We start from the raw sequence: 26,125 nt of genomic DNA on the forward strand, positions 1-26,125 counted from the left end.
AAGCTCCAAGACTATTGTCTGTCTTGCTCGTCAGCCCCGAGGGGAACGGCACAGAAGAATATCGCTCGTGTACAATGAATGCAGCGAATGCAAAAGGCAGGCCTGTCCTGTCTGTCCAGCAGATGTATGGTGTTCCAAAGAAACGCCCCGGTACAACGCCTCGCAAATGATCTCATTGAAAGAGAATGATGAAGATAACAATGAAGAGAATGGAACAAGGCAAAGGGGGACTGAAGGAAAGATGAGGAAAATATGTGCAACGAAGGGTACGTATATACAGAAGTAAATGATGGGAAGAGGTCATGAGAATGACTTAGTTGAGGATATACTCAACCTGAGGACAAGATGACTGGAAAGTATTCAACAGTTTTTGGACACGGCGGGGAATCCAGCCGGAGGATGTTCCATTGCTGCGGACACCGTGCAAGGTAGTAGCGGCGTGCTTGCAAGAACTCTCACCGTGATGGAAAGAATATTGCAGGCATTCAGTATTCTGCATGCAAGCGTCGGCGCATGAGTCGACAGAGGGAAGAGTGGGTTCATCGAAGACAATTTCTGCCCCCGAAAGATTGTCCCAGTCGTCAAGCTGAGAGAGGGTTCCATTGTGGACATACTCGCGGTACACGTCGGCGTGTAGCAGCAAGGCATTCTTGCCACTCCGGAACCACCCTCGGTCGAACTGCCACAACTCCTCGATATCATCAGGGTTCATGTGATGGTACGAGATTACGGGGTAGCACCAAGGCTGTCGGCCATAAGCCTCGGAGAAGTGGTCGACCTCCCATGGCCGAGAAGTCATCATCATGGGCCAAGCCCAGGTCAAGTAGACGTGCGTGCCTTCAAGGGCCCTGGCCAGAACACAGTCTCCAGCCCATTCGGTAGCCGTCATTTGCTCCAATTCATCCGAAGCCTCGGTCTGGTAAGTGTGTAGGCGGTTCATAGCCTTGTTCGATAGAATGACGCCAGAACCACCGTATCCAAAGAGAATATCGCCGATCTGCATGGGGCTACCGAGGTAGTAGCTCCGCGTGTGATCCAGATGTGCAAGCCAGTTGACCAGATTTTGCCAAACGATGTACGTATCGGCCTCGATGAAGATGAACCACTTGGCGTCGGGCATGACTTGCAGGGCTTCCTCCGCCATGGGAAGAAATTTCCACTTGTCCAGCTTCCAACCAGGGTTGTTCACCTTGCCGAAGGGACCGTTGGTATCGTCGCCCCAGTCTTCATCCGTTAGACCTTCACGGCCAACCTCCTGCAGACGTTTATAGAACTCGAACTCTGGCTCTTTGTCCATAGTGGTTTGAGACACATTTTGCAAGACATCATAGGTACGCACGCCGTTAATAACCTCTTCATAATCCGAAAAGACCGCAAAGTGCGGCACACACTGGAGGCCAGTGCGCAACTGCACTGGCACTTTTTCCTGGGCTTCTGTTGCACCCGTCTTCAAGATGACTAGCACGTCGTCCATATCACGGCGCAAGTGTCCACATTGGTCTTCCTCAACAGAAATTTTAGGTCCAGAAGGCTGCGGGGGTGGCTGGGTTTCCAAGACCAAGTGGTCTGCGGACTGATTCCAGGGTTCAGAGTTGACGGCGACTGAGGGTTGATTATATGTGTAGAGAACGTAGTAGAGGAGGGTGAAGATGATAAGCGGAGAGCCGATGAAAAACCATCGTCGCGGAGAACTCAACATGGTCGCCAAAGCAGGAACGAGAGAAATAATCTAAAGGAGTGGATTAAGGAAAGAATGTACGAGAGGCCATACGAGAAGAAAAATTGGCGCTCTGTAGAGAGAAGAGAAAGTGAGTGAAGGGATAAAACAAAGACGGCGCCTGCTGAAACGTGCAGAAAAGGGACAGGGATCATCGAGAGTGTTCGACTCCCCTTTCGCCCCCCATAGCTTGTTGAACGCGACGATCTATGGGGCAAGCGCACAGGCAACGACCCTATGAGTTGGACAACCGATGACGAAGCGCGGAGTGATAGGCTAACCGCCCGAAATATTTGGGGATAGATCATCAAGCACGGGGGGCCATGAACCAACGAGGCTGTGGGCGGGAGTTCAAGCCTACCCGCTGGCCCCACGCTAGCGTCATCGGTTGCGGGCTTTTGGACGCAGCACAGGGAAATGATCGACCGGTAGGCGGTAGGGAGCAGGTGGGAGTGGGGATTCAGTAAATGTGGTTCAATCTCAACTGCCGATCTAGCTGATCAGGGGGTTTCAAAGGAGTTAAAGGGAAATGGAAAGAGGGGAACATTGAATATCAAAAAGATTAAAGTTCAATATTGGGGTGACGGAAGTGGCTAAGCCGAGGTACGAAGTTTAAATCAGACTCAGAATACCAAATGTATCTGAAACGAGGACCACAATAGGGGAAGATGTCAAAGAGGTCAATTGATTTGATTTCGAAGGTTAACGTTGGTGGCTTGAATGCCTGGGTCACGTGTGTTTCATCTTGATACATACATACGTGTATAGTGCACACAAGTACTAAAGTAACTAAACCTATGAATATAAAGTATTAGATGATAGGGGTATTGTAAATTTCTTATAGGTTTTTTGTATAATGTGGTGAGAGTGCATACAGAGTACCAGTCCAAGTGCTTCGGATCTGCTGAATCTCAGGGTCAAACCCCCTGATCGGTACAGTATGTACATACTTGATACATTAGAGATCCGCAAGGTACATACCAAGTCAGGCTACAGAGGTATAGATTCATCATGTTCACACACACCAGATGCATTCCAATGCTACTTCGCTATTTCACCTACAAATTCATACACTCCAAACTGTGGCTAAGCTGGTCATCATGCCATCAATTGTTTGTTTGACAGATGTCACGTGCCATGATTCAATATATTTACATGCCAAGATAAGATCCAGTCAAGACTGCATCAATAAATTGAATCCCCAAATGGGAAGGAGCTTGGGCAAAGGTCAAAGGACATTCATGTCCGTGAACCCTGCTCCCTCGGTCACATAGCAGGTAGGGACTCGTCAATCCCACCAATGGTGTTCCCCAGTCGGAGTGGGCGGGGCGGCGGTCATGATTGTGCCGTGCTGCGGCGCGATGGTTCACTGGCCATGGAGATGGTTTTCCAGAAAGCGGCTGAGACACGGCTGCCGAGTGGGACAATTGTGGGTCGGCCCGAGTTGGTGCAATATGTACAAGTGAACAAAACAGTCCCATTCAACCGTTCATGGTCTTCTCTGGGACTTCCTGGAACATTTCGGGAAAGAATCCTGGGGGTGGCCAGATATCCGCGATGGATGGTGGATGTACCAGAGGTTGTGATCCAACCAGTCGATCAGGATCGTGGCAGAAGGCTTGAAAGGTACTGTCGTCCAGGAATCCAAAGTCTTTTAGACCGGCCTCGCGGTTATTAGACCATTCAGTGGTGTCCAAGTAGGCTAGATCTTTGAAAATCGCGTCAAGGTCTCCGTTTCCGGCCGGGTTGAATCCCATATCGCTGGTCGGACCGGGCCGATCACTGTTGCGAGGCTGCCCCATCATCGGGTTGGAGGTGGCCGAGTCTGGAGTATGTGGTTGTGGGTGAGCGTTACCGGGCGGATACATCACATCAGGTCCACTGCGAGAAGTTACTTTATCTGAAAGGACCGAGTGTGCATCCATCGGTGGCGGTGGCGGTGGCGGTGGTGCCTGCTGCAAGGGCACGTCCATCATGGACATATCGGTGTTCTCCATGACGGTGTCCTTGGGGGTCAATGACTGGCCATCGACCGGAATGCTTATACCGAGAATAGACGAAGCATAGCTCCCTTGGTCATGTGGAAGCATACCGCGTGCACCGGCCGGCTGCATGGGACCGAGGGGTGCACTTCCAGGCATTGCAGAGGGAACAACGGCTGGGAATCCTGGTTGCGATCCAGGATAGTCATGTGGTTGTTGCCAGCGCTCCATCGAAGAAACCAAGGAACTATACACTGGCCATGTCGAAACTAGCGCAGACGTCTTTTGTTGGAACTCTTCGGCCCACTGAGCAAACGGAAAGCTGTCCGAAGAATCCACGGTTTGTCGTAGTGAAAAGGCCTGTTCAGAGATCGTGCGCATGCCAAATTCGAAAATGGGCGGAAGACCACACATGGGGAAGTTTTCCAGATGCTGCGAGATCATCGCTAGTCCCCGGTATAATAGCTTCTTTGCTCCCTCTGTGGCGGGTCGCTGGGTTCGGTGTAGCCCCTGCTCTGCAGGAATAAGGCGCAAATAGAGCCAAAGAAGAGTCGCCACGTAGGTCAAGCCGAGATAAGTCTGATGTGGCAGCAAAGCCGAGTGTCGGTCCGGGTAGATACTCTCAGGCCCGATCAATCGACATCCAAGGGGTAATCCATCATCCCACTGCTTGAGGTCTGCCACCAGCTGCTGTGCAAAAGAAGCGGGCTTATATCCCATTGCCAGGTTGCGGGAGGTCTTATTGAGTACACTGGCCAATTCAACCAATCGATTGAAGCAGCTCAAAGCTAGCAGTGGACCTCTGCGAGGGGGGTTCTTGCCATGAGCAACACCCGTAGGAGGGAGGACGTCAACCCACGAGTTCCACTCTTCTAATCCATCTTCTTCCAAAAGACCCACTGTTGCCAGGTCATTCGAGGACATTGCAGGGGACCGACAGAGACGGAACGATAGTAATGAGTCGATCACAAAGCATCCCAAAAAGACCGCTTTGCCCTGTCGCAATTCATCCGAACGACGAGTATCTGTCATGGCTCCCAGGCCCATGGCGATGGCCATCCGGACTGCCTGACCACTCAATAACCATGAAGCCGTCCAGTCTTCTAGACCCATGTTTACCAATGTTAGTAAGAGTAATGCCTGGATATGACCAAGTTCATATCGTTCTTTTTCCGAGGGAATAAGATTCCGAGCCACGGCATAGTACTCTTTCGCAAGCGACAAAGCGCCCACCGGACGGGCTCGCGGATCGGATCGGGATTGAGTGATTGTATAGCTCAGGATGGCCCATAACGTGGCATGGTCTCCTGACCCAGGTGATGTTGTCGCCACTGAGAAGGGTGCATTGGCGTAGAGGTAGGAGGCACGAAGGATGTTGTGTTTCGCGACAATGGGAAACCACGAGTGCGTGGTCGCGAAGTAGATATCGAGGAGCTGTGAGGTCTGCGGTGGCAGCTGGAGGGTATGGGGGCTATTGCTCAACTGGGCGCCACGATTGTCTGGGGCCTGCGCCAGGCGAGCTCGTTTCGCGCTTGGGGAGAGGCCTGACGGTCCCACCACGCGTGGTGCGTCGGAACCCAAGGGGGTCATTTCTCGGCCAACCCGAAACCCCCATTGATAATCAGGCCCATCCCCATAATCCTCATTGGGGTTCCGCGATCGCTTTCCGGTGGTGGCGGGACCTGGTTCGGAGTTCGACAGCATCTTCTCGAGAGCACTGAATAGGCGACTCGTCTTCCACGTCTCATGTAAACTCTCCGAGTTATTATCGTCCGTCCAGACCGACATCAACTTGCCGCGACGGCCGGCCGATTCCATCGTGGTTCCCAGCATCGACAACATGGTCTCTTCGAACCCGTCAATATTGCAAATAGACAACGCCCATAGCTTCTCTAAGCCGCGCACATAACCTTCCGGCAGACCTCGTTTCTTCGCATGGGGATCATAGGAGCAGGATTGGCCCGAGGCCTGACAGGCGGAACAAGTGGGACGAATTCCGTCACATTTGTCCTAGGAAGCGCACGGTTAGCCCGGAGACGAGAGTGCGGACGCGATTCGCAAACCGACCTTTTTACTGCGACAGCGGTCGCATGCTCTCGAGACCCTCTTCCGCCGAGGGGCTTTATCGGAGCCCTCATCCATGAAGAGGGTTAGTTTAGGTCAAGATACATGCCATGTGTTCTCGGAATTAGATGAAAGCGCGACTCGCTGAGGAGTCAAATATAAGACCGATGGGATTAAGAATCCCGTACAAAGGAAGATCTAGAACGGAAAAGCGAAACGCGGTTGAATAGATTAAAGATTTGGCCGAATGCGATCGGAAAGAAAGGTGGATTACGCAAGAGGCCAAAGCTGGAGTTAAAGGTCACATCCAACCACAAAACAGGGGAAAGCTGAGTCAACCACTCCGAACCCCAAGACTCGGTTCTAGAAAAAAGAGGAAATAGAAAATAAACCCGATTTTTCTTAGAAAAAAAGGTACGTAGAGCGTAATTGTGGAAAACAGGGACATGAGCAAGAGGGTCCTACAAGGAAGGTATCGGGTTGCGACCGGGTTCGGACTTCCCCACGTCCCCACGCGTGGGAATGTGGGAAAGTATCGTGCATATACTACATAGTATAGTTCATACTTTGATGTACTTGGCACTCGTGGAGATGATATTCTGGAGAGGCAAAAGAAACCTTGAATATATCCAGCTCATCGGATTTCTCTACTTTTCTCTCTACCTGTGTTTTCCCCACGACTTCCAGGATGATTCTCATGCTCTGAATCGCCGACCATCGGCAGTTTGATCTTATACTGAACTATATATACTTATCTGTCGAGCATTATTGCCCCACGAAACCCACTCTCGTTTTCGCTTGGACTCGCAAGGTCCGATGATCATTGAACTTCAAGCTGCAGTATTTCAGAGATCGTCTAAAAACAGAATACCTGCAGGGGCACTGCCCCGATTGAGGGCCTGGTGCCCCGGCATCCCGATCCCCACGGGTGACCCGCCGGCTCCCCGATTACTCCTTCCAGCTCCGTCGGGATGGATCCGGGTTCCAAGTGCTTAGCATCGCCAACTGATGGCCGCCCAGATCATAAGTGACCTTCCTAAAGCTGCCTGAAATATTTTCATCGCCATCATATTTCCTCAATTCCACCTTTCATTCAAGCTACTTCGGTATTTATACCTACAAGCGGCTCCGTTCAAATTGGGCTTGCACGCCCACTTTGAATTTACCTGTCAGTCAGGATAAGACTTTTGCCGCATAAAAATTCAGAGACCCATTGCGTATATATAAATCGTTTACGCGGATTGTATACCCACCTGATCCAGTTTACGTGCAGCACTTAGCCTCCTTTTAATTACTAGTTAGGCTGTTCTTACCTGATGTCAACAATAGATCGGTCCCATAGCTGCTGCCTGGTTGACCTGCTAGGCCAATCTATGAACTTGATATATCAGGGGCTGGTGACGTCGAGTCAGATAGGCAGCGAAGACAAAGTATATATCCACATTAGATTGAAACCCACTTCTGACAGGTCTGAAATGTGCCAACTTCAAGTTCAACATCTTGATCACAAACTTGGAAATCAACATGGCCACCTCCCCTTGGAATGTGCTTTTTATGGCAACCCCGTCACAGAAAGCGATACTCTTATTGTTGACCATACTTCTATGATACCTATATACACCACCTGAGTAGGTACATGAGGATGTCCCGAAACTTGACCTTGGAAGAAACCTTATCTGGTTCAATTGGCTTTTCGGGACAACGTCCAATTCTTTCATTTCTGACTATTCAGTTCAAAATGCATGAAAGTATGCAGTACTGGAAGCACGGACCAAGGTGATAACACGCCGAGGCAATTTGCCCGGCGGTGTGAGAACCCCCGGAGCTTTATTTTCTTTGATCAACTCCGTCAACACCTCTTTGATCTCCGAGGCTAATGAATTGGCGGGACTATCACAATCCCTCATCTATGCCTGGATTTTCAGATCCTGCAGACTTGGTGGCTGCTGGCTGGAGAAAACGCAAACGAGATCATGAAGACTCCGCAACACTGGTTCGGCCGTAAGTATTTGTCTGATCCCTGGGTTTGAACTGAATATCTTTTCGAGGCTTTGATCACTAACGATAAATCAAACAGCCCAACGTTTGCGCCATTTCGAGTAGATCGCTCCGATAGGGATACCTGTTTGTTGCCCCTATCTCGACATCCAACGGAGACAGGCGACCACTCCTTCCGGCCGCGCTGTTTACCTCGCAAACGCCGACACGTTCAGGCCCCCTATCTCACACTTCCCACCCATCAACAATCCCCTCTTCTCTCCCCCAGTGTCTACGCCTCAGCTCAGGGCTCCTATTCTCCACCCGTGTCTCCCAGGACCGTCCCTATCTCCTACCAGTCTACTTCGCCCTCCGCACTTCGTCCATGCCACATCTGTCACCGCCGTCCCACAACGCGACAAGTCCTGGATGCATATGCAGACTGCGATCTCTGTGGTGAACGAGCTTGCTTTATCTGTCTCCGCCAATGTGACGCTTTCGCCTGTCGTGGCACCCATGGGCATCCAGGAATCCCTGGCGATTCAGATATCTACAGCCCCGAGGCACCGTTTGATCACGAAGGCACAGATTCTCGAAGAAAGATCTGCTCGAGCTGTGCGGTGGAGGGGATAACTGAGAATGGTATGGAAATCGTTCAGTGCCTGGACTGTGTCCGCGGCCATTCTGCAACCTGGCCGGCTGGCTCTATGGCTCCTGGATGGACCTTGGATGCCCGGAATCATGACCGTATGATTGGATAACCTTGGTAATTTCATCTGCTACGCCCATTCATGAATTACGGGGCAGATGCTTGGAATTGGAACTTTTGGTATCATGAAACTGACATGAAAACGACCCCCACGACCTCACACCCTTTTATTTGACTTGACGGATTTTGTTTTTTCTACTGGCGTTGGATCTGTATGTATAAGGTCTGCATCTGATTTCTCTACTCTTCCCCTTTTCATCTTTTCACTGGATTATTGGAGGAATTTTGGTTTTCATGGCATCATATTGTGCATTTATTGTCCTTTTTATTTCGTTTCATGGCATGGCATAGTGATACCAAGACAGATTACATCAATTAATGAACATTTAATGGTATTCTGGATATTAATAGTGATGATAGATGCAAGTTCATGAGATACAATGTTTGAAGATAGGCCTCGAATGTCGATGCTGATCGGGTATAACATAAAAAGAAGACGACCATGCGATTCAAGACTCCGTCTTGGAGGACTTCTACTTTCCTCCTCCCGGGTTCAATTTCACCGTCCAAAACGCATTTGAGCTCCAGCGTAGTGCCACAAACCCCGCATGAAACCTTGGTATTCCACAGCCTCTCCATATCCGCCTACTCCGTGGCTGCGATCTCCGGTGCAGTACATCTCGGTGAGGCGGATCTGCCATGGCGGGTATCCGTCCAATTTCAAGTATGGTCCAAAGATCAGCAACAGATCAGGCTCGGGACTAATGATGTTGGCTGGGACACGATCTGACCTCCCCTCGGGCTGAAGTGGCTGGGAGGTAATTTCGCTGAGTTCTGCATCAACTAGCTCTGGGGTGATGTCCTCCGGAGACAGCTTTCCATTCTGGGACATCTCGGCGAGGGTCTTGGTCAGATCCACCATGGTCTCGCGGCCATCGGTAGCGGAGAGAAGAAGAAGTGTCAGGGGAGGCACCTCGGACTTGGAATCGGAGGTGGGACCATAGACGGCATGGTGGGGTGCAAAGAGCTGCAAGGAAGGCTGCTGTGAGGGTGAGCCGTAGTAGGATGCGAGCTTGGTGGTGATGATTTGATGCAGAGCTGGAATACAGGATTTCAAGGCACCTGATTTTGTAGAGTTCTTCAGTCAGTAGTATTCCTTCATTTCCCCGTGGTTTTTTAAATAGTCATGTCAGGGAAAGTATACCTGTCTTCTCATATATGCTGAGCTGCGAAATCCCCGCACAAGCACTCCAAGCCGTCAATTCAGCCACCTCATCCATTAAGACCGCTAGCGCATCGTCTTCGGTCCGCAATGTTAAAATCATACTAAGGTGCTGGGGCAATCGTTTCAATCCCCGGACATCCTTGCGGATTAGCTCCGGTGTACGGTGATGGTGGTAGACGACGGCAAAGACTCGGTCGACAATGGCATGGTAAGCCTGGAGCAAGCGAACGATGATGCCAAAGATGATGTGAGTGAGAGCGTAGGTGAGGTGGTGAATCTGTGACTTGACGAATGTGCGGATTGGCGTCCTGCGAGCCTTCTGGCGCCGCGAGTGGGATGAGGAGTTCGCGGTCGATGCTCTGGACCGTGTCTGGGGCAAGTCGGCAGGATCGGGCAGGTATGGCTTGATCAAAGTCTCGCGATCTGCAGCGGAGAGATTATTGCCGCGAGAGCGGATTTCTGCGCGCAAGATATTGCGCTCTTCTTGAGTGACCATGTCGATGGGGGAGTGTGAGGGTTCTAAAGAGTGAAAGCGGGAAAAGTTGGGATCTGGAGAAAACGGTTCTGCAACGTATACTCTATGCTAGCTTGTCTGCGGTCCCATCGATCCTACTGAGTCAGTAGAAAGGCCGTGATTTCGTGCAATCTAGTTTGTTAAAGTTACTCAGTCAGATATCACAAATTATATTGTTGCCTAGGAATGCGTATCTGCGTGTAGATATAGGTCCATGCTTCAGGCCAAGGTGTTCATTGTATACCAATGGCAGTGTAAAGTCTAGATCATGTATTAAAATCAACTTCTCTTCATGTGTAAAGCTGATCGTATTATTATAGTAGTAATCTATATCTAAGCAAAATTATCTCATGGTTCCATGTAAATCGGTCGTTGTCAATCGTGGCAATAACCCAAGATTTAGCTGTGGCATTTACCCGCGACAACTCCGACTTCTTGTTGCGCGCATCCCAGCTTTCCCCGGATTGTTCAAGCTACAGACACTTTCACCCACCAAAAGGATTGGAGCTGGTCAATTTGAATTCGTGTCTGTTTCAGGGCCCATGAAGCCCCTGCAATCGCCATGATGCCCGACAATGCATCTATAATCTCCTCCAACCCCGCCCGCACCGTCTTCCCCAAGGGCCCCAGCTTCTCCCTCGAGGACTTCTCCGGCCGGGATTTTATCGTCAAGGAGTTTATCGAGGCTTTGTCCGACACTGCTATCTCCGCACGTCGCTCAACGCTGGGCACGACCCCAGCCAACCAACCATTCGATCCGAAACCCCTCATCCGCACATTTGAAAGTGCCCAACGACGTTTGGGTGAACTCTCGGGCGACCTGGAGATTCGAGAAAATGAACTCTCCGCGGCAGTTCGTCGGGCAGAGGCCCAGCATTCGCAGAACCTCACCTCGCTCGGTCGGAAGCTTCGACAAGCTATTGATTCATTCCAACAGCTCGACACCTCGCTGAACGGGCCCGGACTTGAGAGCACCGGGGGCACCGGAAATATGGCAGTGGAGACTGGACGGCGATTGGAGGAACTGGACCGTCAACGCCGGCGAGCTCTGGACGCCCACTTCTTGCTTGAATGCTGGGACGGGGTTTGTAATCGCGGGGAGATCTCGCTTCTGGAGAACCTGCGACGAACGGGTACGGCGGAGGCCAAAGTACGGTCTGCACATATCGCGCGACAACTGCTGCGGATCAGTCAACGGCTGGATCCTCAAAGCTGGCAGCAGAACCAGAGCTCATCGACCAATGGGCACCATGGCGGCAGTTCTTCCTCGGAGGATCTGCACAGTGGGAACAGTACACCGCGTCGGAATACAAGGGAGATTATTGAAAAATTCTCCGAAACTTTGGAGAAGGATCTATTAAAACAATTTGATGACTTCTATCGCAAGGCCAACTTTGATGGTATGAAGGATTGTGCAACCGTGTTGCAAGACTTCAATGCCGGCTCCAGTGTGATTGCTCTGTTCGTCAATCAGCATCAGTTCTTCATCGAGCGTAGCCAACTGATGACGGAGGAAGTCGGTGGGGATGCGGAATCATGGGAGAGGATGGCCGATCCCGATGCTGAGCTTCCCGGGGTGGAACCCAGTCTGCAGTCGTTGCTCGATGAGGTCAAAGTGGTGGTGCAGGAAGAGTCTGCAATCATCAAACGCGCCTTCCCATACTACGAGCAAGTGCTTGGAAAATTCCTTCAGCGCGTGTTCCAGCAATCCATCCAGCAACGATTGGAGATGGTTCTCGAAAAGGCCGGGGGCGTCTCCTCTCTGGCGTTTCTACGATGCTTGCAGAGCTCCCGGGGCTACATCAGTGCCTTGATCGATGACTTGAAAGCGCATGGATTGACTGAGCATCCCGACCCAATTTCCTCCCAAACTGCACTCCTACTGGATCAACAGCTGGAAGAATTATTTGTACCCTATTTTGTGGGCTCCTCTTACATCGAGCGCGAGAAACGCACGCTCGAGGATCTCTTTAATGCCCTGCTTTTCAAATTTACTAGCTATCAAGCTCGCCGCAAGAAGGCCGCCACCACCTTCATGGCTTCGCTGTCTCGCCCGGCTACTGAACTGCTGTCCACCACTCGTGATGCGTTCATAGCTCGGCTAGACTCGCCAGATGTATCTCCCTTTCAACGAAGAACGCTGCTTCAGGTCGCCAAGCTCGGTGATCTCCCTGACACCGTGCGGCTGACGGAAATCAAACTCACTGACGAAGATGGTCTGCCCAACTTGAGTGATGCGAAGCGCATGCTGAAGTGGCTGGCGGAAGCGGTGGGTCGGGGACTGGAGCTGAGCGTCAATGCTGACACGCACAAGGATGTGTCGGCTCTGCTGACCTTGCTGCTGCTCACTATGGGTGAGGGATATGTGGATGTCTGCCTCGACGCTGCCCTGGAGGCAGCCACGGCCCAAGAATCCGGTAAGAATGAGCCAGACTTTGGATACCTGCCTTCCGTTCGCACCACGATCAGCATCACTACGTTGATGGTGATGTGTGTGAATGCCGTTCTTCTGCCCTTGGCGGCGGGAAGTATCACTACTCGTCGGGACATGGAGAAACGGACCAGCCAGGCCACTTCCCGATTTGAGGATAAGATCAATACTATTGAACAAAAGACCATTGACGGCACACTTGCGTGGGTTGGGCGTTTGCTCTCCGGTCAACGAAAGAACGATTTCCGACCTCGAGAGAGTGACAATGCCACATGGCTCGAGATGCTGCAGACACCGGTACGTGTTCCCTGATATGATGGATCCAAAAAGCGAAATGCAAACCCAAAGAAAAAAAAAAAAAAAATTAAATGAAAAGAAAAAGTAAAAAGAAATGATTGAATAACAGCTGACTCGTCTTAGACCTGTGCATCGATCTGTACGTTTCTCACGCGACTGCACAACATTGCTCGTACCTCGTTGCCCTCCAGCGGGGCCAATGTGCGGCAGGTGTTGACGGAGATTGCCTTAGGGACACGCGGGCTCCTGCTGGAGCATTTCAAGCGGTTCGCCGTCAGCGGACCGGGTGGATTGATGGTGACCAAGGATATGACCCAATACGCGGACCTGCTCAAATCGTGGGACATTGACGAAGAGATCGAGGCCCCTGGTGGCGCGCTGGACGTGCTCTTGGAAGTCGGGAATTTGTTTGTCATTGGTGTGGAGGCGCTCCGTGAGCGTATCCGCGGCGGCGCCGCCAGTGGCACTGGACCTGGTTCCAGTCGAGGCTCCGGCCCCGAGGCCAAACTCAGTGTCATGGAAGTACGAGCGTATGTGTCTCGTCGGGAGGATTCGAATACCCTGGCTCTACAACAAGTTCTCAATGCTCTGTGAGGAATAATGTAATGGAAGTATAATTCCCAAGGTTGTTCTAGAATGTCCTCCCTCGTAAGACCTGTCATTTACTCCAAAGTGGTGGGGAAGTGGTGGGGAAGTACAGTTCAATACTTTTTCTTTTCTTTTTTTCTTCTTTCTCCTTTTGCTCTTTTGTTCCTTTTTTTCTCCTTTTTCTTGGGTTTTGACTTTCGGAAGAATATACCTCGGAAAGCGGCGCTATGAGGTAAACGGTTTGGGGAATTACTTGCATCACACTAGCGGATCGATGTGGCTTACTTTTTCTTTGTTTTGTACTCGTAGATTTCCGCTAGTCTTCCCGGATCCGACAGCTCTCATCTTATCTTTCAGTCTCAGGTATATACAATCCGATAGTTTGAGTGTTGCTTTTGATTCAAATGAATGTTCTCCCGACGGGATTGCCTCAACAGGACCCTGACATATCTCCGATCTAGGAGGCTGACGTTTCAGATGATCGGAGTTTCAGTTCGCGCCAGTTACTGTAGAGTAGGGCTGGGAAGATCAGATGGAGAAGCCTGGAACCAGTTAGAACAATATTCTAGTCAGACCTACCCGTACAGCTGCATCTTTCCTATAATACGAAGTACGGCGAATGCTCTCCACCTTCGTGATTGGTTCCCCTCCTTGCCGCTCACATTCCTCGTAACCCCAGTCACACAAGGCTGTGGGCTTTAATCTTGTCTTGTCCAACATGAAGCTGTGTGTCTCTGCTCTATACATGTGCATGTCTGTTGACTGCAGAAGTAAACCCCTTCGCTCGAACCCCTCAGGAACCGGTTTCTCCGATCTGTTTGGGATCGAAGCGTTCATGACTGGTCATATTTGATGAAAGAAGTCAAGGCTCCACATTCAAGGTGACAGGTCTGGGAATAGATGTCCCTGTCACATCACAGGGTCTGTGCACTTGGCGATTGAACCTACGCTGGCTCCAATCGTGGCGGGGTTTAGGTTGTGTGATCAGGTCGAGGTTTCTTTAACATATAATTCATCTCGCCCAACAGGTCGACTTCTCGAGTTCTTTGAGCTTTGGAAGCTTGGACGTTTGCACTTGAGATCTATGGTTCTCGACCGATCCAGCTATCGCAGTGACCTCATTTGTTCCATTGATCTGCATCTCATCCCTTTCCCTGGTCTCTTTTCGCTTCTCTTTTTCCTGCAGAGCTTGATCTGAATGGTATTCAACTCGATCTCGAATCGAGTTCACGATGCAATTGCCGGAGGAAATTGACTCGTTACCGCCCGCCGTGAGACGAAAGGTAAAGTGAAAAATACCGTTTCTTTCCCCCTTTTCACCGTTTCTTTCAACCCTTGCGGGATCGACTCGATAGCGTGATCGATAGTGTCGGACGTACTGATACGATTCGAGAAACTTTCCTCTCCACTTGCATATCCCTTGGGGTTTGCCCTTTGTTGATCTTCTACTTCTTCGGTTCTTTTGTGTTCTTTTTTCGTTATTTCTTACTCCCTTGTTCTTGATGATTTTTCTTTTTTGTATGGGTTTTATACTTTTTTGGTCTTTGGTGTTTGGTTCCCCCTGAAATTCACCGGAACCCGCCAATACCCGCACTATCACCCATGGCGCTGTCGGTGCCTTGCCCACATTGGCGCACGGGAGACCGTCTCCACTCTCATACTCCACTTGTTCATGACTGATCCGAAACAGTTCTTCTCGAATGTCGAGCGCTTGCGCATGAGGTTAGGCCAGGAAGCCCCTGGGGGCTCCACGTATGACTATCATCATGGTCGGGCCTATCGGACAAATGCTCACGGGCCACCCCTCCACCGTGGGCTTCGTACTGTGACAAGGAGACGAGGTCTAGAGAAACGCTCTGCATCTCCCAAAAAACTGCGCAAACCTGGTTCCCTCCAATTGGCCTACCTGGTTGCTCAGGCTGACTCGCAATGCTTTCACTCTCTTCCCGCTAAGATCCAACAAAAGCTTTTCTCCCCTGAGGAACGTTGCCGTCTCCGCTGTGCCTATCGCGACAGCGTGATTCTGGACGCGGCCGACGAGGCCTTTTATCGTCGCGACCAGGCTCGTCGTCAATTATCAACTGACTCCCTTTCCTCGGGCGCGACGTCCGAAGACCATCCTGCTTCCGTTTTTTGGGAATCGGATTCTGAATCCGTTGACGAGAACCAACCCTCCAAGATGGATGAGACCATCTATGACAGCTTCCGATGGCTGGATGGAGATGGAGATCTGGACTTGTCGCTAGATGAGTACCATGCCCACATTGCCGATGCGGCTACTCATCAAGGAAAAGCCTGGCGTCGCCCTTCCTTTCGCCGCTCTTTATCTTTTTCCACCCACACATCTTTGAAACCCCGACAATCTACATCAGTCCCGCCACGAAGCATCCCCCAAAGCCAATCATTGCCCCCATTTGCGCCTTTGGTCAGTCGTAACTCATCCTCCCGCCCGGCATCTCGTCATCAATCCAGCCAGCATGCCCCCAAATCCTCCACCTCCAGCATTGACCCCTCTGCACAATACTATCAAGATCCGGACGCTCGTTTGAAACTGCGTGTGTATCTGGCATCCCCTCAGAAGTTTGATGAAGCGATTGAATTCGGTTTCCCATCCTTGGACCACAACAAAGAAAATATGTCCCCAGACCCACCTTCTCCCATCCCAGTCTCAATCAATTCAGAATGCGCCGGCACTTTCTTCGAGGAGGACGATGGCACGATGGTTGGCAGCCCGGGTGGATCAGTCTTGGAAGCACACGCACCATCAATAAACTCCCACCCGCGGGAGAGCCCACGGCCATCGATGGATACGCCGTCGCTGTTGCAAAGACGCCAGTCTTTCTTGCCTGGGTCCAAATTGGGTCCCCAGCGACTTCCAGGAAACCGGGAGATGACACTGAAAATGACGTTGACCCGACCCGATCTACGGACCGAGTCCCCTACGCCGTCCCAGTCCCCCCAAGAGGATCCTCTGCAATTGGCCGCTCTGCCGCCTGCCGACCGCACCCAACACATCTGGGAGGATCTGGATGATAATGAAGGCATGGTCAAGAAAATGTGGCGCAAATTGCGCCGCAGACCTTAGGTCTCCGTCCACTTTTGGTTCTCCTGCTGATCTTGCATCAGTGAATTATGACTCTTCTCTTCTTATTCGTTCGTTCAGCGCTCGAGCACCGTTGATTCCCCATTTCAATACTCCTTTTCTTTTCGTTCCTGGTGGCGTCTTGCTGAGACCGGTTCAATTATCTTCTGCATCTGGGTTTAGCGTTGGTTTGGCTTTTATTTCTCCCATGAAGCAGGTTTGGAGGGTTTGACCTCCGCCCGTTCGTGTATTTAGTATCCATCTTGAGTCCGCAGCGCCTTGTATATATTCTTCTTTTGGCTGCAGAATATCACAATGCCCAAGTTGCATTGGAATTTAATCTCGAGTACTTCCGACTAGGGAATCGTGATCCATGTCAATCCCCGATCAGATATCAATGCGGGTGGTGTAGTAATAGGAACCAAGGTACAACAATACGTAGGTACCCGCTGATAGACTGATAAGTGTTTCACGTGACAGGGTAGCTCCCCCAGGCTGAGGCCACGACGGGCTCTCCCTCATACTTCACAACTATCATCATTCGCATTTCAAGATTGTGCTTTGTCGGATCCCCTAGGGCTGGACCAGCTCACATTGCATTTTATCAACCCATCCGCATCACCTACTCGCCATTTATTTGATCCCGCCCTCCGGATCGGCCCGCAGGCAGCTAGACTGCTTGACCCCAACCCGACATCCCCATTCAGATGCCTGAGTATCAGCGGACATGATACCACGGTGGCTGCTGCTCGTTGTTGGTCTGCTGCTGGCGTTGACCGCACAGCCGACTGCGGCAAAGGGGGACAAACCAACGGCCACGGCGACGGAATTGACCCATTCTCCAAGAGGCCTGTTTTATTTCGAAGGGTCCAACACAATCGTCTTTCACGATGAAAGTACGCGCAATGTTCATATCTCTGTTGACGGTGGTGAGGAATGGGAGGTGGTCAAGGGCGACGATGGAAGCATTCAAGGAAACGCGATCATCATCTTGCCGCACCCATGGGACAAAAACCGCGCCTACATCATTGGCCGAAGCGGCACGCACTGGATCACCACTGATCAGGGTCAGACATGGAGATCTTTTGTGATCAAGGCACCTCCAATGGTCTTGCGTAGTGCCATACCGTTCAGTTTCAATGGTTGGGACCCCAGCAAGGTTATCTTCATGACCGAAGAGTGCTTCATCATGGGGTGTATGACACAGTCCTTCTACACGACTGATGACTTCAAGACCATCACTCCGCTGCGCGAAACAATCCTGGAGTGCTCCTGGGCAGCGAATACCCCCCAATTCGGTCAAGACCTCGATGTGAAGGAGTCCCTGGGAGACCGCATTCTCTGTGTGGTACCCGGGCTGCGATCCGCCGATCGCTCGGAACGTTTGGTGTATTCAGACAGCTTCTTCCGCGACGACGTGGAAGGTACGGAGGTCAAGCTGAACCGTGGACTGCCTGTCAGTGCCGTGCAGATCAAGGTTCGTTCTGTCAAGAAGTATATCGTTGCCGGTGTTCAATCGCGAGGTACCACTGAACAGGCCCTGTATGTGAGTGACGACTCTCACGAATGGCACCGCGCGGAGTTTGGTGGACATAAGGTCGAGAAAGATGCGTATACGTTGCTGGAGAGTACGAACTATAGTATACAATTGGACGTGCAGACCACATGGCACGAAAACCGCATCGGTGTACTTTTTTCATCCAATTCGAACGGAACATATTTCTCCCCCAACATCGAACATACCAATCGTGACCTTAACGGACTGGTTGACTTTGAGAAGGTCGCTGACATCCAAGGCATTGTTATCGTGAACACGGTCAGCAATTGGGAGAAAGTCGAAGAGTCTGACACTGAAGATAAAAAGCTCGTCACCAGCATTAGTTTCGATGATGGGAGAACTTTCCAGTCACTCAAGGTGGAAGGTGACCGACTGCATCTGCACTCGATGACTACATATGACTCCCTGCGTAAGTTGGGCTCTTTGGGCCGCATGTTCTCTAGTCCTGCACCGGGCTTGGTGATGGGAGTAGGAAACACAGGTGATCACCTGAAGAAATACTCCGAGGGCGACCTTTATGTCTCTGACGATGCAGGACTGCATTGGCGGAAAGCACTGAAGGGCCCGCATCGGTTCGAGTTTGGTGATCAGGGTGGCGTGATTGTGGCTGTCAGCGATGACGGGGACACCAAAAAGGTCCAATACTCCATCGACCATGGCAAAGAATGGGAAGATCTCGAGCTGAAGCACAAGATCAAGACTTCTTTCCTGACGACGACCCCGGACTCGACGAGCCTGAAATTCTTGCTCGTGGGCAAGAAGAGCGATGGCAATGGAGATCTTATTTATTCCATTAATTTCGAGGGTCTCCATGAACGCAAGTGCACCAAGGACGATGTTGAGACATGGCCTGCTCGGGTGGACGAGAATGGCAAAGCAGACTGTCTGATGGGCCATAAGCAGTTCTTCCAACGCCGAAAGGCCAGTGCCGATTGTTTCATGAAGAACGAGTTCAAGATGGATGCGCCCATCTTTGAGAAATGCAAATGCTCCGTCGAGGACTTTGAGTGTGACTACAACTTCCGGCGCTCTGAAGATGGCAAGGAGTGCCTGCCAGCGGTGTCTCTGACAGCCCCGGCGGGCAAATGCAAGGACGCTAGTGACAAGTACACAGGCCCCTCGGGCTGGCGGCTCATCCCCGGCAACGCCTGTCTTCGCGATGGCGGCGAGAATCTCGACAAGGAAATTGAGCGGTCGTGTGGAAATACCACCATCGGCTCTCCCGTCACGGATGGCAAGGTCCATGCAGGAAAGCCACATGAATTTGCCTCCATCGGAGGCGTCGCCGATTACTTCTACCTTGAACGACAAGCGAGTAACTCTGGAGACGATGAGACCATCTTCATGCTCACCGACAAACTGGAGATGTCCGTCTCCCACGACCATGGCAAAAATTGGGAACAGCCTGCCGCATTGAAGGGCGAAACTGTTCGAGAAATGATCCAACACCCTCACTACACCGATGGCGCTTACTTCATGACCACTTCCAACTGGGTTTACTCGACTATCGACCGCGGGTATTCCTTCCGAAAGTTCAAGCAACCGACAACTTATATCCCAGCGACTATGTCACCTCTGGTTTTCCATGAAAAGTACATGGACTGGATGATCTGGGTCGGCAGTGAGACCTGTGAAGGTAAAGACTGTGTTCTTGATGCCTACTTTAGCAAGAACCGCGGCCATGAGTGGCAATTGATGCTTCGTGGGGTTGGTTCATGCGTGTTCGCATATGACGACAAGCGTGAAAACAGTGAAGAGCTTGTCATCTGTGAGCAATATGCACAGGAGAACAGTAAGAACAACCGGCAATTGGTCTCTAGTAATTCGCTGGACAATTGGGCGGATAAGAAACTGATCAACGATAACATTGCGCACTTCGTGACCATGAATGATTTCATTGTCGTGGCCACATACCCGACCGAAAAGCACAAATTCTTGAACGTCACCACCAGTCTGGATGCCCGCGTTTTTGCACAGGCCCATTTCCCGTTCAATATTGATGTACCTCAGTATACCGTTCTCCCAGGTTCCTCGTATGCGTTGTTCCTGATTGTGCAGCTCAGCACCAAAGAAGGTCACGCTTACGGTTCATTGGTCAAGAGCAACAGCAATGGCACGTACTTTGTTCAGAGCTTAGAGGCTCTAAATATGGATGACCGAGGCTATGTTGATTTTGAAAAGATGGCAGGAATTGAGGGCGTCGCGCTCGCCAACGTCGTCCGGAACAGAGCAGACGTGGATAAAAAGGGAGACGCCAAGAAGCTGGTGTCAGTCATTACCCACAATGATGGTGGCCAGTGGATGCTCTTGGCACCCCCGACTCGCGATGTTGATGGTAACAAGTATGCATGCTCGGTCACCGAGGGTCAGGGTACCGATCAATGCGCACTGCACCTACATAGCTACACAGCGCGACGGGACTGGCGGGATACCTTCTACTCTGGATCTGCCATAGGCCTGATGATCGGGGTTGGTAATGTGGGTGACGCCCTGTCGGATACCGTTACCGATGCCAACACTTTTCTCAGTCGGGACGCAGGAATTACCTGGAAAGAAATCAAGAAAGGCCGCTTCATGTTTGAGTACGGCGACGCTGGTTCAGTCATTGTGCTTGTCCGGGAGCATCAACTGACCAACGTGGTGTACTACAGTGTCGACGAGGGCGAGAATTGGAAGGAGTTCCAATTTTCGGAAACCGAGATGATTATTGATGACATCTCGACCGTCCCGTCGGACACGTCCAAGAACTTCCTTTTGTGGTCCAAGTCTTCTAACAAGGTCACGACGATCAACCTCGATTTCAGTGGTATCTGGGACCGTCAGTGCGAGCTGGATGAAGTAAACGGCCAGAGCAATGACTACGAATTGTGGACTCCTAGGCATCCCGCCCAGGGAGACAACTGTCTGTTTGGACATATTGAACAATACCAGCGCAAGAAGCCCAGCGCCGAATGCTGGGTTAACTGGCGTGATCCGCATATCCACCGCATTGATGCCGGGAACTGTACTTGCACTCGTGCCGACTTTGAATGGTAAGCAATGAATGGCTCCTAAGTCCCGGGAAATGAGTTTGCTAACCTCTTCATCAGCGACTACAACTACGAGATTCAAAGTGACGGCAGTTGTGCCCTTGTGCCCGGTCTGGCCCAACCTGATCACAGTTTGCAGTGCCAGAAGAATCCCAATCTGGTCGAGTACTGGGAGCCGACTGGCTACCGAAAGCTCCCGCAGACAACTTGCCAGAGCGGAGACCAGGATCTTGACCGACAGATTCCCCGACCCTGCCCCAATAAGGAGAAGGAGTTCGAAAAGAAGCACGGCATCAGCGGTGTGGGTCTCTTCTTTGCCATTGTGATCCCGATCGCCGCAGCGACGGCATTCGGCTACTTCGTGTACACTCGCTGGGATGGCAAGTTCGGGCAAATCCGCTTGGGTGAGGGCTCTTCTGGGTCTCGCGGTTGGCTCGATGGGAACTCTCCCTTGGTCGTTGTGCCTGTCGCCATCATCGCTGGATTGGTAGCCGTGGCCCAGGCGTTGCCATTGGTGGGTACCAGCCTGTGGCGCACAATCACTGGATTGATGCGCCGTGGTCGGAGCTCCCGACCTTATGCGACACGTGGGTCCTTTGCTGCTCGCCGGGGCGATTACTCTCATGTGGTGGATGACGAGGATGAACTGCTGGGCACCGACGAATTTGAGGAGGAAGAAGAGGCGTAGGCCTCTCTCCCCTCGCAATGCAGTAATGTTTGGAAGATTTGGACATGGATCTGACTGGAATATGTGACATTATGAGCGCACGGAATTTCCTTTTTTTTTATATTTATTTTGGGTTATTTTCTGTTATGTTTTGTATTGCATATCTCGCTGGGGACAGTTTTTCTCTTGGCTTGCGATGTATTCTCGAATCGCGAAAGATATAGAGAGTTTGCTTTGTTCTTCCTCTGATTCACATTATGATCTACTTGTAGAGTCTCGTCTTGGCTTCAATATTCCAGATCTCATTTCGTCTATTCCATACTAGGTCCTACCGCGTCTCATCATCGCTTTATATCTCAAGTGGAGGACAAATGCTCAGGGCCAAACGAATCCGGCAGCAACTAGATCAATGGTTATCACAGAGAATCGTTAAAAGAAAGAAAAAAGCAGAGATTAGAGGGGAGAAATGACATACCTCCTCCATGGTCATGATCTTATAGTCTCCGTCCTTATCATACATATACACCGGGAACGATGGATTGGTGAATTCGCGAATACTAAGGGGTATCAGTTACCGATCGAAAGAGCACACAGAAGAGAGACAGGCATACAATTGCCGACACATTCCACAGGGCGAACCGGCAGGCTTGACATCTGTCGCAACGGCAAGCGCCTTGAACTCCTTATGCCCGGCCACCTGTATGATTACCAGATTAGTTCCTGCACATCTCCAGGTTGATGGGCTCAAACATACCACTGCCGTCCCAATTGCCACTCGCTCAGCACAAGTTCCAACGGGATATGCAGCGTTTTCGACATTGGCGCCAACCACGAACTCGCCAGAGGTAGTTAGGAGACATGCTCCCACACGGAACTTGGAGTAGGGGCAGTAGGCCGCCTCCTTAGCGGCGATGACCTTAGTGGAGAGGATCTCCAACTCCTGAGCAGTAATTTCAGACATGGTGAGAGTTGTTAAGGGGAAGTTGTCATACATGAAATGCGGGGCCGCGATAAGTAGAAATTCCTCCGCACAATCAAAGCCCAACTCTCTCATTAATCATCTCCCATGTTCACTTCTACACATTTCTATCGACGGTCTTGGCCCAAGAGCATGGATATATCATGAGTCGATATATGATCCTGTGGACTCTTAATAATTCACGTATGGATTCACACCGAAATATTTCCATACCATCGCGCTGTCCAGTTCAACCCTCTGCCTGCGTGCGGAAAACAGCACTTCAACACTATGATCAGTGATATAAACTACACTCTTTTCCTGCAATCCAATCAGCACCTTTCTTCATCATTTGTCTTGATACTTACAGTCCCTAATGTGAGCTTCGTTGTTCCCTCCCACCATTGCTGTCGATATTCGATCTGTCGTTGGCCTCGAATATTGCAAGTGATATTATCCGCTACGACCTGCGCTTGCTGAACAGCAGAACGAGCATTCTTGATTGAACCAGCCTCTATGACATCCCCTGCCGCATAGATCTGTGGAAATGCATCATCCAGAACCTGCAGAGAAGGTCTAACTCGAATTTGCCCTGATGGAGTACAAGTCTCGGTGGACAGAAAGCGCACCAGGTTCGAGTTTGGTGTCTGCCCGACACATTTGATCTAATAGTGTCAGAACTGCGTTCCCTACGGGGAAAGAGAGGGAATTCAGAACTAACCAAACAATCAAAATGAATAGCATCACCTCCACTGAGTTTGATATCGCCCATGGTCCCATCTGGAATCACCGGCTTCTCCCCAAGCACAAGATTCACCCCTAAACTACCCATCTTATCACAAATAGCTTGGTGCAGCTTCATTCCAAATCCGTCGTTCAGCAAGGCCTTCCGCGAATGAATCAAAGTGACTTGTTTCTCTGGGAACAGGGCCTTTGCATCCGTCGCCAATTCAATTCCAGCAGGACCCACCCCCACAACCACGATATCCTGTGCTTCACGAATTCTCTCTCGTTGATAGGCAAGTGCCTGTATTCCAGCATCTTTGTCCGTCTGACATACTCTCGATGGCAGTCCGGCCGAGGCTCCCGTCGCCAGAATCAGGTACTCGTAAGGAATTGAGTCACCCGACGCAAGATGGACTTTTCCTCCACGTCCGTCAGGAATGATAGATTCCACTGTATCGCGGATCCAGCTCCAGGATCCAGGAGGGCCTTGAATATAGGAACCGTACGGAATAAAAGCTTTCTCATCGTGACCATCGACAACACAGAATCGCGGTAGTACCCATGTTAATTGGAAGTGGCTGTTCTTCTCAATTACCACGACTCGATGGCCTGATGGAATGGAGTTTGCGAGGCATTGAGCTGCGTGGTATCCTGCGAATGAGGCGCCCACAATGACTATGTTCTTCGGTTGATCGCCTAGTTGGTACGTGAACCGGTGCACGGTAGATGTCAGTCGTGATCGCAATCTGATCCAGGATTGTTGGACTAGGATCACGACTACTTTGCCGAAGAGGATCAGTTGAGCTAGCATTATGAAGGTTGTAATGTACTGGATTGGCTTTGTGCCTCATCTCAAGTGCTTATCTATTCGTGCAGATTCCGCGGAGACTCCACGGATCGGAAGTGGGCTGATCTTTGCTTGGACGAATCCATCCGAAGATCGCAGGATGTGAAGTGGAATTTTCGATCAGTAGTGACAGGAGAATATGCGTGATTGATTATTCTCTCATGGATTCGGGATGACTATCTATATATACGTCGAGGAATGAGATCAACATCTATCTATACATTCTTTTCCATCCTTTATCTCCATTTCGTCACTCAAGTATCTCCTAGGCCCACTTTCCAATCAAAGCCATGATTCCTGCCCCCAATAAGGTGCAACCAACCATGAACAACAGCCGAGACCGGCGCTTAGTCCGGCACGGATCAAAGAGGAAATCTCTAGCAAGAAGCTCCACCAAACCAGTGTAAATCAAGATGCCTGCCGATACAGCATTCAATACTCCTTGAATAATCAACGATACCTTGGAGTCAGGGTTGTAGGTGGTCCGCACTCCCAGGCCAATAGCAATGGAGATTGGAGTGGTCAGGCCGTATGCCGCACATAGGATCCACGGCAGCCAGGTGTGCTTTCCGAAAGGGATAGCAGACATGCGAGCACCAATTCCCAGACCTTCAAAAGATTGGTGGAAGACTAGAACTGGGTAAAGCGTGCTGAACTCTGAGCCTGTCACACCTAGGTTGAGACCGATGATGACGGAGTGGAAGATGATACCAAATTCTAAAAGCAGGAATGCAGATATCTGCTGGCGGAAAGACTTCTCGGCCGTGGTAGAATCTCCCTCCGAGCCCCATGCATCCACTCGCTTCTCGGTAGAGGTGGGATTCACGACCTCCTTCTCGGTATCCGGGGCAGGCTGCACATCCAGGTGGTGCTCATGCTGGACGAAGGCATTGGTGGCATCTTCATCCTTGTGCACGCCGTACTTGTGTTCAACGTAGACTTCCGCCGCTAGATCCATCAGGAAAATGATCACGACGGATGCGAGGACAATTGCCGCACACCAGGAATATTCAGCCCAGTATCCGGACTGGCCAACACAGGTCTTGGGGCCAATTCGCTTGTATGCCGGGTCTAGTAGATGGATGAAAGCCGTGGCCACAATGACACCAGTTCCGAAGTACCGCGCGAAGATATACACACTGTATGGGATCCTCCATCCTGGCATCCGCTTGGAAACCACAGGGAAGACCGTAAAGGCCGAGGACACGAAGAGAATCACAAAGATAGAGGAGATACGAGCGCCGAGATGGCCATTGTAGTCGTTCCCTGAGATGGCCAGGTAGCACAGCACATCTTCTTCATTGGCTGTGTTCAGGTTGACATTTGTCGGATCAAAGGAAGCCATGGTATCGACTCTGAGTGAAATAAAGACAAAGATGCATTCTGCCTTCCTGGGTAGACCATCTTATAGACAATATTGGATGAGTACCTTGGGGCTCTCATGAGCGATTTCGAGATGAACTCCGAGTGAAATGAAGCTCGTCAAATTGCTGCCTGGCATCGGCAAGCTTTTTTCTGGGTTCAGACTGGAGTCCATAGGGCTGAGTGCCCCACTACGCAGGTTGACCAGGCCTATGCGCTTGCTCCGGGTTCCATAGGGCTGAGGAAAGTGGAGTTTTCGGTAATGGATGACATTTGTGAGTCTCATCATTGGTTTTTAGAAGGTCCATCGGGTGTTGAGAGTGGAGAATATCAATCAAAGAAGTGGACGTTGACCAAGTAATCCGAGGATTTGTCTCGATCATCGTATACCA

The 26,125-nt window shown here is 50.9% G+C and overlaps 10 protein-coding genes across 10 annotated transcripts; 4 read left to right on the forward strand and 6 right to left on the reverse strand.

Moving 5' to 3' along the window:
• Positions 1–313: 313 nt before the first annotated feature.
• Positions 314–1,699, reverse strand: N7503_001313 (uncharacterized protein; the record flags this gene model as incomplete). Its single annotated transcript, XM_057060860.1, has 1 exon — positions 314–1,699. The coding sequence occupies one exon, from the start codon at positions 1,697–1,699 to the stop codon at positions 314–316; it is 1,386 nt and encodes a 461-aa protein (XP_056924822.1).
• Positions 1,700–3,198: 1,499 nt separating this feature from the next.
• Positions 3,199–5,841, reverse strand: N7503_001314 (putative C6 transcription factor; the record flags this gene model as incomplete). The annotated part of the gene is made up of 2 exons (XM_057060861.1): positions 3,199–5,709; positions 5,767–5,841. The coding sequence occupies 2 exons, from the start codon at positions 5,839–5,841 to the stop codon at positions 3,199–3,201; spliced, it is 2,586 nt and encodes an 861-aa protein (XP_056924823.1).
• Positions 5,842–7,630: 1,789 nt separating this feature from the next.
• On the forward strand, positions 7,631–8,501 carry N7503_001315 (uncharacterized protein; the record flags this gene model as incomplete). Its single annotated transcript, XM_057060862.1, has 2 exons — positions 7,631–7,764; positions 7,841–8,501. The coding sequence occupies exons 1-2, from the start codon at positions 7,640–7,642 to the stop codon at positions 8,499–8,501; spliced, it is 786 nt and encodes a 261-aa protein (XP_056924824.1). The 5' UTR covers positions 7,631–7,639.
• A 507-nt stretch (positions 8,502–9,008) lies between these two features.
• Positions 9,009–10,170, reverse strand: N7503_001316 (ditrans,polycis-polyprenyl diphosphate synthase; the record flags this gene model as incomplete). Its single annotated transcript, XM_057060863.1, has 2 exons — positions 9,009–9,571; positions 9,654–10,170. The coding sequence occupies 2 exons, from the start codon at positions 10,168–10,170 to the stop codon at positions 9,009–9,011; spliced, it is 1,080 nt and encodes a 359-aa protein (XP_056924825.1).
• A 580-nt stretch (positions 10,171–10,750) lies between these two features.
• On the forward strand, positions 10,751–13,510 carry N7503_001317 (exocyst subunit SEC10; the record flags this gene model as incomplete). The annotated part of the gene is made up of 2 exons (XM_057060864.1): positions 10,751–12,916; positions 13,040–13,510. The coding sequence occupies 2 exons, from the start codon at positions 10,751–10,753 to the stop codon at positions 13,508–13,510; spliced, it is 2,637 nt and encodes an 878-aa protein (XP_056924826.1).
• A 1,666-nt stretch (positions 13,511–15,176) lies between these two features.
• Positions 15,177–16,589, forward strand: N7503_001318 (uncharacterized protein; the record flags this gene model as incomplete). The annotated part of the gene is made up of 1 exon (XM_057060865.1): positions 15,177–16,589. The coding sequence occupies one exon, from the start codon at positions 15,177–15,179 to the stop codon at positions 16,587–16,589; it is 1,413 nt and encodes a 470-aa protein (XP_056924827.1).
• A 724-nt stretch (positions 16,590–17,313) lies between these two features.
• N7503_001319 (vacuolar protein sorting/targeting protein 10) lies at positions 17,314–21,861 on the forward strand (the record flags this gene model as incomplete). Its single annotated transcript, XM_057060866.1, has 2 exons — positions 17,314–21,176; positions 21,234–21,861. 2 exons carry the CDS (start codon positions 17,314–17,316, stop codon positions 21,859–21,861), a joined length of 4,491 nt encoding a protein of 1,496 aa, XP_056924828.1.
• Positions 21,862–22,196: 335 nt separating this feature from the next.
• On the reverse strand, positions 22,197–22,801 carry N7503_001320 (cytidine deaminase; the record flags this gene model as incomplete). The annotated part of the gene is made up of 4 exons (XM_057060867.1): positions 22,197–22,241; positions 22,316–22,397; positions 22,452–22,537; positions 22,595–22,801. 4 exons carry the CDS (start codon positions 22,799–22,801, stop codon positions 22,197–22,199), a joined length of 420 nt encoding a protein of 139 aa, XP_056924829.1.
• A 189-nt stretch (positions 22,802–22,990) lies between these two features.
• On the reverse strand, positions 22,991–24,335 carry N7503_001321 (NAD(P)/FAD-dependent oxidoreductase; the record flags this gene model as incomplete). Its single annotated transcript, XM_057060868.1, has 3 exons — positions 22,991–23,119; positions 23,167–23,463; positions 23,520–24,335. 3 exons carry the CDS (start codon positions 24,333–24,335, stop codon positions 22,991–22,993), a joined length of 1,242 nt encoding a protein of 413 aa, XP_056924830.1.
• A 301-nt stretch (positions 24,336–24,636) lies between these two features.
• zrfA (high-affinity Zn(2+) transporter ZRT1) lies at positions 24,637–25,716 on the reverse strand (the record flags this gene model as incomplete). The annotated part of the gene is made up of 1 exon (XM_057060869.1): positions 24,637–25,716. The coding sequence occupies one exon, from the start codon at positions 25,714–25,716 to the stop codon at positions 24,637–24,639; it is 1,080 nt and encodes a 359-aa protein (XP_056924831.1).
• Between the last annotated feature and the right edge of the window lie 409 nt (positions 25,717–26,125).

Source organism: Penicillium pulvis, assembly GCF_028828015.1.
Source record: "Penicillium pulvis strain IBT 33274 chromosome Unknown contig_12_segment0_segment0, whole genome shotgun sequence".
NCBI classification, from domain to species: domain Eukaryota; kingdom Fungi; phylum Ascomycota; class Eurotiomycetes; order Eurotiales; family Aspergillaceae; genus Penicillium; species Penicillium pulvis.